This window comes from Anopheles coluzzii, chromosome 3 (assembly GCF_943734685.1).
Source record: "Anopheles coluzzii chromosome 3, AcolN3, whole genome shotgun sequence".
NCBI classification, from domain to species: Eukaryota; Metazoa; Arthropoda; class Insecta; order Diptera; family Culicidae; genus Anopheles; species Anopheles coluzzii.
Genome location: NC_064671.1, coordinates 44,447,679 through 44,462,689, shown reverse-complemented (window position 1 = coordinate 44,462,689; position 15,011 = coordinate 44,447,679). Strand labels below are relative to the sequence as shown.

The 15,011-nt window shown below is 40.0% G+C and overlaps 2 protein-coding genes across 2 annotated transcripts in view; both read right to left on the bottom strand.

Annotated features, from left to right (window-relative positions):
• LOC120958548 (60S ribosomal protein L37a) overlaps nucleotides 1-15,011 on the bottom strand; it is a 342,039-nt gene that overhangs the window by 45,938 nt on the left and 281,090 nt on the right. The window lies entirely within an intron of this gene.
• Nucleotides 193-10,644, bottom strand: LOC120958622 (uncharacterized). The gene has a single exon (XM_040381546.2). The coding sequence runs from the start codon at nucleotides 10,497-10,499 to the stop codon at nucleotides 543-545; it is 9,957 nt and encodes a 3,318-aa protein (XP_040237480.2). The 5' UTR covers nucleotides 10,500-10,644; the 3' UTR covers nucleotides 193-542.

Genomic DNA, 15,011 nt, shown 5'->3' with positions numbered 1-15,011 from the left:
CAAAAAGTCTCTTTCAAACAGTATTTAAAAATAATACTATGCAAAACAAGACAAAAAAGTTTTGTGTAAATTTACTTACGCGTAGAAATCATTTTTCAGGAGTATTATGAATGAATTATAAATGAAGGAGGCATAGTTTTATTGATTTTTGTATATTTTTTTACAATTGTTTACTTTCTTTTAGAAATACGGCTTTATCGGATCATTAATAAATAAAAATGAATCAGTCTTGAATAAATAAAAATAATTGCTTTTATTTAAATGCAATATCATGATATGTTTTCCAATTTTACTTTTCGCTCATTTAATCGAGACGATACTACTTCCATAAATATATTCGATTTGTTTAATCTTCGTCCAAAATATCCGTCCGAAATCCGAAATATTGTTGAATTTTTCAATACATAAAGTAGCTCGTAATCGCTAATAGTTTATTTGTATATTCAGAAAAAAATGATTAAAGCTACTAATGCTAGCTTGTTATGTTAATGCTCGTAATAATCCGCTGGTGTCTTGATGTGTTATTCCTATTGCACACATTTTCAACATACTCTGTATTCATTAATGGTAGCCATAGAGCTGGCCTTATTGAACTGCAACGGAAGAATCTCCTGCGTGTGCAATCCAAATGTAAAGTTATTCAAAGATTGTGAGTTGTTTGAATACAATTTATGCTGCAAAATGTGTCTACTTTCTTCTAGCTCTTCACTAAGGGCAGCAATACGTTCACGCAGCTGATAGTAGAATGTACGAGAGGGATTAACAGTAGAAAGAAAAACATTAAAATCTTCTTTGATGTCTTTAAAAATGTTATCTAACCAGTTACCGCTATTTCGGTTGTCCGCTAATTGTCGATACTCTTGTACTGTTTGTTTCAAATCATGGAATTGTTTATCTATTTGTGAATGTTCTAGTGTTGAAACTTCATGCGCTTGTTGCTCTGGCTTCTTTTTAAAGAATAAATTTCGCAATCCTGATGCAATATTTCTTACTACGGTCGGGGCAACGAGAAGCAAGGTAAGAGTTCCATTCAATTGATCGAGATAGTTTACCGGTCGAATGTAAGGCGTGTACATGTAAGAACTATTCGTACCAGCACAGGCGGTAGTAAGGAGCCCATTATATTCTATTGGATAGCATGAAGAATAGTGATCTTCAGTGATGCCAATTATATTGCTAGTGTTGTGAGGAAACACGTAAGAAAGACCATGCTGCTCGTAGCATGTGATTGTGTTTAGATTGTCTGCAGAATTCGTGCGGAAACAGTTGGCTATATGGAACGGAGTTTTAGTTGGCCTTTTGTGATGTTTTAAGTAGGGATTGACCTTTCGATCTTCTTGGTCTTGTTTCCCTTGGTTTGCCGTGTTGAAAAAATGTTCAAATATTTCGTTTATCCAATTTGTTACTTTGTATGATTTAGACGTTATTGAAGATGCATCTTGTGAGCAATCTATGCAGTATTCTAGCCTCATTACACTGTTATTATTTGTTATATTGTGATAAGACGGCAAAATACTTGTCATATTACCATACTCAATGCTTCGTCGATGTTTTTTCTTTCGAATAGTTCCTTTTAAAAGTTTATCTATCGCTAAAATTTCGTCAATCACCTTCATCGCCTCAGGAGGAATTTTGTCCAATAATATCGTGCCTCCTGGTCTTCCTATCGCTTTCCCCGCTGTGATGGCATCTTGCGTGACATCGTTTTTTAAAACATCATAGCCAATCTGCTTCCATTTCCCAACTTCTTCCTTGATAAGCGTTCCAGCTAATTTTAAGTTGTTTTCCTTGAGAGCCTTTCCTATTTCCTTAAATTTATCCAATCGTTGAGTAACTTGTTGGGTGACAGAATTAAGCTTTGGGGAAATGGAAAGACCGAAACTGGCACCTTCTAGAGCTCCCCACACCGTTGCAGGTTTACTCCAGTCCCATTCCCAGAAGCGAAGGTTTCCATCGTTAGCCATGCTTCCCGAGTAAAGAAAAAATCCTCCCGTAGCACCACTAGTGACGATGACGAAAGCAGTGCGTGATATGCCCGTATATCCGATGAACGCTTTATGGACCCCTCCGACCGCGTTGAACAGTGAGGCTCCAGTTAAGCTACCGATGAAGAGCGCATTCCATGTACCCGGTTGGGACCAGTCCCACTTACTTGGATCCCAACTTCCGTTTGCGGACGCGATGCTAACGTAAGCGAAACCGACTGAAGTGGCCGTTATGACACCGATAGCCGCGGTGGCACCGATGTAACCGGTAAGAAAAGTAAACGAACCGGCAATACCAACCGGAGCAAAACCACCGATCAAACCACCCACCAATCCGCCCAAGAGTGCTTTCTTCAGTTCCCATTTGGCTGGGTTCCAAGAGTTGTTAGCTGCCGATGCTCCCACGTATGCTCCACCGACAGCTAATACGGCCACTATAATAGAAATAAAAGCAAATTGACCGTCGGGATCGATCAAAGAGACGGGAGAGTTTCCGGCATACAGATACGGACTAGCGTACTGTTCCTTCGGGTCCAGCTGCAGGAAACGTCCCAATTCTGGGTCATACAAACGGGCATGGAAATTGTACAGATTTGTCTCTTCGTCCCATTCCTGTCCAGTGAAGCGGTAATCAAGATGACCGTCAGGATCATCGCCGTAAGAGCGAAGCAACTCACCATACGGCAGGTAATCGTACGCGGCCACGATCTCGCCATTTTTAATCACTAACCTTACCGATCTTTCATGATCGAGCCATACACTGTAGAACTGATCGTTGCGTACAAAACCAACCAGTCGATCATCGGCGTAAACAAATACCGTGGCTCGTACGACGGACGGGACATTATTTTCTGATTCTTTGCCTTCATAAATGCCTTCATACTCTATCAAAGGCTTGCCCTGCACGTCCCGGATGTAGTACTTTTTCCTGCTTAACCTGCCCGCGGAATCATACACGTATTTGTACAAACGATACCCTCGAACGTCGTACTCAAATTCCAAGTATCTTCCATCGGAGAGCATAATTTTCGACGGACGATTGAATAGTGGATCGTAAACGATACGCTCGATACCTTTATGTGTGGCCCGGACTACGTTACCTTCTTCGTCGTGCTCTACCTGATACCGCGTTTCGTCCAGACCAGACCGTGCTGCGAAGTTGGTGCGGTAGACGGACGATATTTTGTTTGTATTTTTAACATATTCGAGCCGATATCGCCGAAAACCGGTGTAAAAATGCTGATGATTTCCATTTGCGTCGATTTTGTAGGACTGAACGTCAGCAGAATTGTGACCAAGTGCGGTGGCAAACTTATGGTACAGGGCTCCAATAATTGCTGGTAAATGTGATGCATATTCGCTTAAGAGATCACGCAACTCTTGATTAATTGCTGTCATGCTAAAGTTAGACTTGAACCCAATAAATCCTTCGTTCGAAAGAATTGTCCAGACCGAATTGCATGTGTCGGCTATTGCATCCGGTATATCGTCCTGATACCATCCGGCACACAGTTGATCAAACATGTTCTTGGCAAGATTTTTACGCTGTGTGATTACACGAACCAACAAACTGCTGAGCGTTATCGCGTTCGGATGGCCAGCAATGGTAGGATGGAATAGAGATTTCCCCGGTAAACCATGGCAATTCTTCGCACTGGTGGAATAACAGTCCGTGTGCAAGTATCCAGCATCCACGAGTTTATGCCATATGTCCGTAGAACTCTCTTGCGAAATGCCTTGAATTTGTTCGAACGTGTCTTTGCGCAGTGGATTAAACAGCTCTTCGGCACTACTCTGAAAGTATTTCGCACGAATCAATTGCCGGTGGCTTCCGTAATCGTATCGATGACCGTAGAACTGGGGAAACCCTCGACTGTTCAAAGCTGCAGCAATCTGATGCCCGTACGTTCCTAACCGACAAACAAGCGGTAAGCGAAGCTCGAGCATTAGATAGAGACTTTTCAACGGTCTGCCCTGCGAGTCTAAATATCCGGCAGACACAAGTGCGTCGTAGCAAAACTTTGCCCTTCGTCCTGTGCCTAGATGGGAAGGTTTCAGCTTCAGAAGCTTTAAATTGCTGTGTGCATGCCAGGATGCGTGGAAGCGTGTGGCCTGCACGGTACCGTCCCCGATCGCACGTCCACCGTACCCCGAGCCCGAATAGTCGATCGTTTCGGTTAGGTATGGATCTTCAATGCGAGTCAAATATCCCGGCTCGTTGTAATGATACGTACGCTGATATGCATGCCGAGAGTTGGGTTGAATGAGCACACGTTTCGGTAAACCAAGGCTGTTGTTATCAATTGCAATGAACTTTTCATCAGTGGCAGCATTCGAGATACCGATCAATTTACCACGATTATCGTAACTGTATCGTAAACGAAATCTTTTCCCCTTAACCGCTACAGGATAGTGTATCTCGTGTATTTGATTTTTCTGATACTCGTAGTTGATAGCCAGTGATTCGTTTCCGCTCGAGTACAGTGCGCTAGTAATGATTTGTGATTGATGGTTAGATAACAAAACATCAGAAAGAATGTGATCACCAGATATTTTTTGAATATTCTCCACCCTATGACGGTGCAATGGAGCAACACTGTTTTCTCCGTGATGCAACAGTATGAAATTGCTCGAAGCAGGCAAATCCGAGTCGTTCGGTAAATAACTATAAAGCTCGTTCGAACTTAGCTTCACGATTCCCCTCTGTTTGAGCTTTCCCACCGAGTTATAAGTGTAATACATCACGTTACTACTATTCTGTTGAACCACGAAGCGCAGTAAACCTTCTGGTGTGTACATGTACCGCGTGTTACCTGCGTCAGGCGTTCGTTTAAGCGTTAGCAGGCCACTCTGATTATCATATTCGTACCTCATTCCCCAGGTGCGTTGCAATTCGGTATGTTCGGGCGAAAAGTTTCCTCCAAAAAATGGAATTGTTCGGGAAAATGTGTCCGCCTGTTCGTGATAAGCTGGCGGTAGTTGCAAAACTAAGCGATCGTTAGTGTCATACATGTAGGTGGTTAAATGATGATCACCATGATGCGTTTTCACGTAGCTGGCTACCTTCAGTTTGCGTTTATCATATACTAACACGTAGACGGATTGATCTGGATATTGCTCGCTTTCGTAGTAAAATCCGTCCTGAGTTGGGAAAAGGTTTGTCAAAAAATCTATACCTTGAATGGAATTAAAGTGCTGAGCAAAGGGTCCATCGATTGCAAATGACTTGCCCGGGAGTGATTGGATAGATTTGTCTTCCAAAGGATTGTCCATGTAAACTGTGCGACTGTAAGGAAAACCTTCGCAGTCGGAGTTCAACAGTGTAACTGTACCCTCCATTTGCCCCGTCTTCCAAAATCGTTCTTCTTTTTCGATGAAATTATGTCGATAGCTAAACAATATGGACGAATTGGTGGTGTCCAGATCCGTCCATTTGGTTCTAACCGCAGGACGATTAAGCTCATCGTATAGGATTTCTTGCAAAGCAACTGTCCCTGTGTCCTTCAGTTCTACTATTTGTTTTGGCATACCGAAATCCGTTAGATAAATCACCTTCATATTCACGTCGTAGAGTAACATTGCATCAAATGTTTGTACGTTATTGCTTCTAATTTCGTATCGATTTGAACGTGATTCATTGGACGTGATTAAATTCTCCACTTTTAAATGACCATCGATCCAAATGCTAAAGTGTTTGCTACTGTGAAACACTACCATGTCACCCTCGCGAGGTACGGCGATACTTTGGGACTTTACTTTTAATGTTGACTGGTCCTTCGCTATGTGCATTCTAAATTTTAAAGTAGCTATTTCTATCTGAATATCGCCCGAATACGTCGTTGCAGCATATCGAAACCGTAACGCAGCTGTATCAGGAACGTGCTGCATTGAACCTGCGAAGGTATTTTGCTTCGTTTTTTGCAAAATTTCTCCGTATGCAGGTTGTATTTCGATGCGGCAATTGCTGATGCGTGACTGGAAAGAAAGGTTCTCGATCGATCCTAGCTTGTTTATTCGGCCAATTTCGTTGCCAAGCACGTCATAAAGTCGATGTGATAACAGCCCTGTTGCGTGCAGCGTTGACCGTTCCAATGCCAATGTCGTATCGTAGATATGCACATTTAAATCCAGCTGCGCAGGGAAAACTCGCAGATGATCTACGTCTATGGTAGAATTGGATCCGGATGAAATGTTCACTTCCAAGCGATTCGTATTCTCTACCATAACCTCCACATATGACCAACCGCCAATGGAAAATCCAACAGATCCGTGTACTACTTTCCCATTGCAATTAACAGAAAGTGCATTTTCGATGTTTTGCTGCTTGTTGGACCCTCTCAGCCAGCACGAAACAATTAGCGAGCTAAACTGTATCTTTGGCATTAGAGTTGCACTTACGGACCCCGAACGGGTGAGATGCAGAAAATGGTTACCTTGCTCTATTTGTATTGTTCCACCATTCCATTTCCATCGTCCATCACTTCCAATTTGGTTTTGTTCATATGGCTCAAACCCATAGTACGTCACGATTTCCTCGGAGATTCGATACGGACGAAAATCTGCAACAACTGTCTTTGCATCTCGTGCCATAAGAACACCATCGGCATCGGGTGATGTTTTGCCATTCGTATCAACAGGTTGAACTAGTTTTACAAACTTTCCTGTAGAGTCGTAGACTGATTTCGTGCTTAAAGTATTGTTAGCATGATTATAATGTACCTTAAACCAACCAAACCGTCCTTCTGTGTTAGCTGGTGTTATCTTAACATCCGTCATCAAAAATCCACCATGGTATGGTTTGGCAGTGTGTGCGTTGAATTCGTAATAGTTTGTTAATGTTCGTCCGCCTCCATCCACAAACTCGTGTCGCCAGACGACATGTTTACGAGTGATGCCAAACGAATCCATCGATCGTACAAATACGTTTTTACCATCGATGGTCCTGCTTATGACAGCTAGTGTATTGCTGTTGGTGTCGAAGACTTCTCCCACTGGAAGGCTCGTTAGTTTGTTTCGATGAAAGTTGAACAACTGCACGGCAGAGTCATTTGCTTGCACTGCCATGAACGCCGGATATCGTATGTTCAACTCGGTTGCGTTATTGGTGTCTGTGTTAAATACGACAGCATTGTTTGGACCGATTAAATCGAAAGTTGCGTTACGGTGCGTTTTCACTAATCGGTAGGAAGGTCCAAGATTAACCGTGATGCTGTCGAGGGTGAGTTCTTCCTGAGGGATTCTTTCCGTATTCCAATCGATCCCATCAAACAGTACTTTATGGCTGGCAGTAACAATGTATGCATCGTTCACTAGAATGCCAAATTTGGATGGATCGATTGCGAAGGGTATTTGGGATGTAATGTTACGATATAATTCCTGCAGCTCAGAGTTGATCTTTTCATACGATTCATTACGATAACGCCTCTTCTCTTCTTCAGGTGCGTTGGGTTGATCGCGAATATCCTGTTCTATCTGTGCCTTAATTTTATCGACTTCATCCATTATGTTTCCGTGATGGCTAATAACTTTCAGTCGAAACTTTTCATTATCCAGCTGATAGGCAAACACAAACGTATTGCCATCTGTCTCAGGAGGATTAAATGTGTATGTATGAAGATCTTCAATTAGAACATCGATCGTCGATTGCCGGTGAACTTCATGCTTCCAGTTCAGATGCAAAAGATGCAATCTGGCGTACATTTTGAAACCATCCAGAAACAGTGAGCGAAACACGATTATATTATGAAACATTTGCAATGCATCCAGCTGAACACCCTTCTTAAAGTCACGCATGATTTCTTCGGGATGATCAAATCGATCAAAGAGCGATGAGCTACTTTTTATCAGATTGGCAGGAAACGGTAAAACTACAACCGTCCAGTCTCCATTGCGCCGTACAAACATGCGCAGCTGACGATCGTCGTATGTGAGGAAACCGTGCGTAAAGAAGTGTATCAGTGACGATTTTTCAATATCGAACGGTTTCAATGCTTTCCATCGTCCCTGTTGCCGTTCAATAACCGTCACGCGTTGTTCCTGTATAGCCAGCAGAAAATCATGACCGGCTCGAATGGACGTGTCCTTCGGCAACTTTAGATACGTTGGAATTGCTTGCCAAACATCGGGTTGGGTTTGATGAAACAGACACAGCTCGGACTGGGTTCGTTCGTGTTGTAGCAAAACAGCGAAAAATGACTCACCAGTATACATCTCGTAATGAATCACCGGAAATTTTCCAAGCGGAGGAATAGATGAACCATCCACTGCCACTGTGTCGGAACCAAGGTGGTCTCTTAGTTGAATGCGCACCTGACCGTGTTTAGTGATGTCACCGATCAACAGATATGTCGGGCCGTAAGCTGTACGAGGATGGGAGTGGATTTCGAAGTGGTTTATCAGCATATTACTGTCGATTTGTAGCAAAGTGTAATCAAATTTGGCGATTAATCCATTGGGATAGATGATTTTACTCATTGCACCATTCGGCCCTTCGTAGTCAAACTCCAGCGCAGTGTGGCTTTGCTGTGTGATTCGTTTCAAGTGTACCTTATCTTCCTGCTGTACATAATGCAGCACTGCTGATTGCTGGTAGCTTAAGGTACGAATAGTATAACCAGTTAGAAGAGTGCTATTGTACTGATTTGAATAGGACAACTGGAGCGATGCTGTATTGCTAGTGGAAATAGCACTCAATTGGTAGTCATCTGTTAGGGGATCTTTTGTGTAAGTATATTCCATCCACTGATCAGCACGATCGAATTGTCTTACCAGGTACCACACTGATGGAAGACGATCTTTCAACTCACTACGTTCAGTCATAAATGGCCAATGTTCAGATCCGCTATCCATTTTTACTGCTTGTTTGTCACCATATGTTCCATAGATAAAGCTTTCTCCATTGCCATCTTCCAATGTCCATTGATTTAGAGGACGATTGAATGTAACAGTCATCTGCTCGGTGGATGCAGTAGAAAAAGTGATGATTTGTTCGTTTGAATCATTACTAGTAATAGTAAGAGGAAAGGATGATCCATCCTTGATTAGATAATAGCGATGTTCCTCTGGAAATATGCTATTCCTTCGATCGATGTACACACAGTCCACTTGTAGCGACCATCCAACACCCATCGATCCGGATATCTCGGAAGCTTCTTGGTAGGTGATAAATTTCACAGTAGACATTCCAAATAACTTTCCCACGACAAGCAAAGGAATACCGAATTCCAAGTTACCATTCATTGGATTGACGGGTTCGATTAGCAAAGATGTGTCCAGTTGTTCGCCCAATGATGCTTCCACAAGTGGGGCCGTTTGGGAATGAAGAGCAAAAACTGATTTGATTTCTTTACTAGATTGTACCGATTGATCATTTCCGTCGTTCTTGTTCGCTTCTTTTACTAATGTTTTTGACGATGCAAGACAAAACGATACCAAAGATTGACCGCTAACGGCTATTGCTGTGACATTGTGTCCATCAGGAATCGTTTTGATAATCTGGGCGTAACGTAAATCTTCGTTTTGATCTGAATTAAACGGGACCTGTTCAAATCTTCCGTTCGACATTCTGAATCCCATGATACCTTGCGGTCCAGTAAGCCAAAGTTCATCTTTTCCATCCCGATCTACATCAATCAAGCTAGCACTATTCCACACTTTCCTTTCACGACCGAAAACTGCCAGTGACGTGCTTTGAGCTACAGCACGATAGTGTGTGTTATCTCGCTGATACAGAAACATTCCAGAGGAGTTAAGATGCAACATGTCACTATACTCGGTGCTATCAAAGATATTTCCAAACAGGATACGTTCATTATGAGCACTTGAAAATGGCACGTTTTCTGCACGACCCACAAGTTTGGGATGATAATTGTTGTCGAGCATGTAAACACTTACAACGTCTGAGGATCGCTCGATGATAGCCGACTGCTTGGTGCCATAAGTGGTTGCCAATCCGAGCCACGTTGAATTGAACTTCCAGCTTTCCGGTAGTGTCGGCGAATCGTACAACTGCCACAAAGGTCGTGGGCCACCTTTCAGTACAGCACTCTCCTGCATCTGCTCGAATCTTATGGCACCACGTTTATTTCGCGTCAGTATGCCGATCGTACCGGCAGCAGTATAGATACGTCCCATCAGAAATACCGTGTTGGCATAATCCCATCCGTACCCATTGCGATATATTGCCTCGGAACAATAATGGCGCAAGGTCAGATCGTTTCCTTCCATACGGTAAAACTGCAAGCCTTCACGATTCCTCACCAACAGCCAACCAGACTCGTCGACGAAAAATGAGTTACGAAACTCGCGCTGCTTTCCGTCGAAAAAGCCATCGCGAATCCACAACGCCTTCCACTCTCTAGACTCGCCTTCCAATCGGTAGCAGTTCAATGCTCGCTGATTTCTTACCAATAAAACATGCTGGTCAGATACTTGAGTGTGAAACACCTCGAATTCATCACCATAGGACACGTTCAACAGTTGCTGATACTGCAGACGGTTTCCGTTGTCTCCCATGGCGTTTACGGCACTTGCTATGAACGACCTTTATTCCACTGATGCTGGTTTATAACTGATCTTGCTATGGATGCTGTTGCAACCGAAGTCGTGGATTTTTGCCTGTTATCAATATAATAGGGGAATCCCTTGATGCGATAATCGGTCGTACATTGATCACTCCGCCTCGAATATCGCGGTTTGTTTTGTGCCGACTTTTTGTTGTGCGATGCAAATTGTACATGTTATAGCTCACACATGAATCGACTTACTCACAGAGGTTAGCGGAGGTTAAGTTTATTTATTTTTTGTGTAATGAAATGATAACAGAGCTGCTACGGTCCGTCGCAGTGCTATTATGTCTATTAAAGTATTGGGACACTGTTTTTAGTAATGTTCTTCGCCCTTTGCATAAACATAAAGCATGATTGAACATCGATCCTTGAAATTGATAATGAATGCTATTACCATAACCATGAATGGCTCTGTAACGTCAATATTTAATTAATTTTGGGAAATTTGAGGCAATTAAATTAAATTTAGGAAATTAGAGTTATAAATTCCTAGTCGCAGAAAGCCTGCATTAAATAATGTTCAGTATTAGCTAACCGCCGTGTCCAACCACGGGCTACTGAACTGAAATGCAAATCCATTAAAAAAATTAATCCTAATTTAAAGGTAGCGATTTTATTGCGTCTTACGCGTCGCATTTTTGGTGATTTCTGTTTGAGCAACCTCATCACTAATTGGCTCCCATAAAGCTAACCGAATTTGTTTCCTATTCAACCCGTCGCTTCGAGGATTAATTTAGTGTTTTCATTCTTATAGTTATTTTATTTGAATAAATCATACTTTTAGACATCAATTCAGTTAAGTTTCTCTATTCGACAATCTCATAAACATTTTTTACGGAAAATACAATGCTTCTAAAAAAATCTTTTGATTGCTAAATGATGACTATTGTTTTAGGATGATGATGATGATGATGATGAGTCCCACCTCTTATCCCGAGAATGGAATGAGAGGAACGAATGTATCACAAGGATATTCGAATTAATAAAACATTCTTTATTAATAAATAATTTAAAACAAAGCGAACAACTAGTACGTATTAAATGAGGGAGTTACAGTATCATATATTATAGTTCGAAAAGAGCCGCAGTCTACTGCCTGCGCAGGAATGGATATGTCGTTGTTGTTAACCCTGTTACGTCCAACACAAATTGAGAGTGAACTTAAAGTAATGAGTCCATTTTTGTTTTAAAATTGTATTAATTTTTAATCATATTTTCAATATTTTCATATTTTGTCAATTATTTTTGCCTTTAAGACCGAAGCATTTTGCCAAACAATTTGGAGCCGCTTCAGAAAGCATGTTATGTTTTTTACTTAAACTGGACTGAAAAAGCTTCCTAATTGATAGATAAATATGTTGTGCAAGTATTTCAGCCACTGTAATCGATCAGCTGATCTGCTTGACCCTATTTGACTCTACTTAATGGCCTTAGCCGAACTTATTGCTAAATGACATGATTTTACCATATAACTATCGTTTCGAGTGCTCCAATTTTAACTCACTTGACGAGGATGTGTTAGCATTTACGTCCTTTATGTTATATGCTTTTAATATGTGCTTTTCAATTCAACATCCCAAATCCGACCGTCCTTGGGCTGACAACATCCTTTGGTGGTTTAGACGTGAGAAAAGGGTTACATATCGACAATTTCAGAATTATCGCTGCCATAGAAATCGCTCACTCAAACTTAATTAATCGCGCACTTGGAAGTCTATCGCATATATAAGGAATATTAAGCTCGAATACCAAAGATTTGTGCAATCTCTTTGAACAACGCTTTTCAGACTGCTTTTCGACAAGAAAAAAAACTGTCAACACGTGCATTATTAATATGTTCCAGCAATTTACTAAATTATTTCAAACAACACTTTAATACGAAACATAAACTTAATCTCTACCCTTGCAATTCTACTTAGATGCAAGAGTTTAAACCAACGCCTAAAGTCCTATGTTGTGGTCCTTTTTGCCCTTTTGTTTTGATGTGTTTTGACATTTTGTGTATGACCATTTTTCCCTATAGCGAGACCATTTTACCTCACATAATACATTTTCTTGACTTTTGATGTTGATTTTTAATCTAATTTTTTACATCTACATTTATTGTATACATATTTAGTAAACGCAATAATACTTCTGATTGTTTTGCATGAATAAGATGTTGAAGCATCGATTGCCGTCAAAATATCAGTGCACTATGGGGCGGCCTCAAACAATCCGCGGTCATAAATCATGTTTGTACTATTTACGATATATTACATCGAATCTGGTCTAAAATGGGAAATTTACTTATAAAATATGATGTGAAGTGTTGCAAATCCAGATAATCCACCGCACTGTTTTACAATATTTTGGTACACACTATATGTTAGAAAACGAAAACAACCAAAAATCGGGTGGAATTTTTTGCCATGCATTTATTATAGCAACGCACCAAAAAATTTGCCTTTTCCACGCTAATTGGTTTAATATCCACGAATCTTGCCCTACCGCTCTTTGCTATCCCTTTTCTGATCAGTTCCATTCGTATCGGTTCGTGGTTTCTGGTTATCTTCGGATGCCTCCTGTTTATGTCAGGTCGTTGGGCACTTTCCTATAAACAGACCCAACACTATAGAAACCTTCGGATCAATTCACTTTGATATTCATACTTTAGAAGAATCTTATATCTTATATCTTAATTCTTTAATCTTTATGTTGGTGTCAAAGCCTTTTTAGTTTCATATTTGAGGACTACTGCATTGTTTTGAATAATAAAACGTTCAAAACATCTAAAACAAAATATAATCCACTAATGCTCCATATGTTTTTAAAAATAGCCATACCTTAAACAAAAAGTTATTTAAAAAGAAAAAGAAAATAATAATTTAGGAAACTAAGTTTAACGCAACGTTTTCAACTTCTCTTCGAAGGCGATTAGTTCATTCAATGTATCTTTGTCTATAACGCTTAACACTTTCGGGGATACAAAAAAGGGTTACAGTTTCTGGATATGTTGTTTCAAAATGTCGGGTAAGTATAAAATACTACGCTTTTTCAAAAAGTGAATTCGTCGCAATGCCAAGTACATGGCGTTCTGTTGTTTGTGCAGTAGTGTAGATGAACAACTTATGTAAGGCTCACCCTGAAGAGGCGCGGTCGAAACAAGTTTGAATGTATTTTTTCACATTTGAGGTTAAATGATAAGTCTGAAATTTTAACAACTTGTTAAACACAAATAAAATGAGGTTTGGGAGGAAATGGAAGATATACAAAATTATACATTTTTTTAAATGTATTGCCAAAGTTTAATTTTTTTGTTTAAAGTGCGATTTTTTACAGTTTGTAATAAAAAGAGATACTAAAACAACAACTAAATATTTTTATTTTATATTTCATAAAAGGCATTAAACTTCCGTATGTCAAACGTCCGCCTACTACAATTATTCACAGCTAAAGCAATTGTGCGAAAATAGAGCAAACATCGAGGAAAAACTGTAGTTTGGAAAAGTTTCTCAACTTCGACCAGTCATAACTTATAAAGTTAAAACGATAGAGTTATAATATTACAGGTTTTTCTTAACTAACTATTCAACTTTGTAATAAACGCTATAATATCTTAATCTGAGATATTTTTTTTACTACTGCTTTACTTGCTCCGCTGTAAAGTGGTTTACTCAATGAGATACAGAGCAAAATCCTTAACAGTGCCATTTTACGCCACTTTCCGTTAAATGTACAACCATTTCAAATCGGTACATGTTTGACAATGTCCTATTTGCAAGGCATGCGAAATATATTTGTTTCATACATTAAGTGAAAATGGTCAGTTTTTCCAGCCTTTTTCAGCGTTAGGTTTTATTTTCAACGCGGGCCGTATTGATTCGCGCATTGTTGTGACGTTATCTTTAACTAATGAGTGAACTTAAAATATCGTTTTAATACTACTTTTAAATACTATTTAAATTTATCAAATTTGTACAGCTTTCTACAGCACCTGTACTGTAATTCCACTGTACTATATGGACAGTAGTTTAGTAGCGATGTGCATAAAATCGGAGGAGATAGATAACATTGAATGTATGAATTGTACAAAAGAGTATTTCACAACTTCATAAAAAATGTCTACATTTTAGGACCATTATTACATGACTTATTAAAAAACAGATTTAGGGTCGTACCATAACTATAAAGACACTTCGAAAAATAGGTTTTTATGCTTACTAGGATATTTCAAAATCGACCAAAAATACAAATAACATATTGTATGAAGGTATTACAGATACAGTGGAGCGCCGTTTATACGGGTTTTTCGAGACTTGACCTCGCCTGGATATGCGAATAACACGGATAATGAGTCAAATGGTAAATATTTTTACCAATTTCTGATTAATTTTTGGAAAATTATCCTATTTTTTGAAAAAAATAACGCAGTTTTTATTAACTTTATGTTTTCCCCAAAAGAATGTTTGAAATTTGC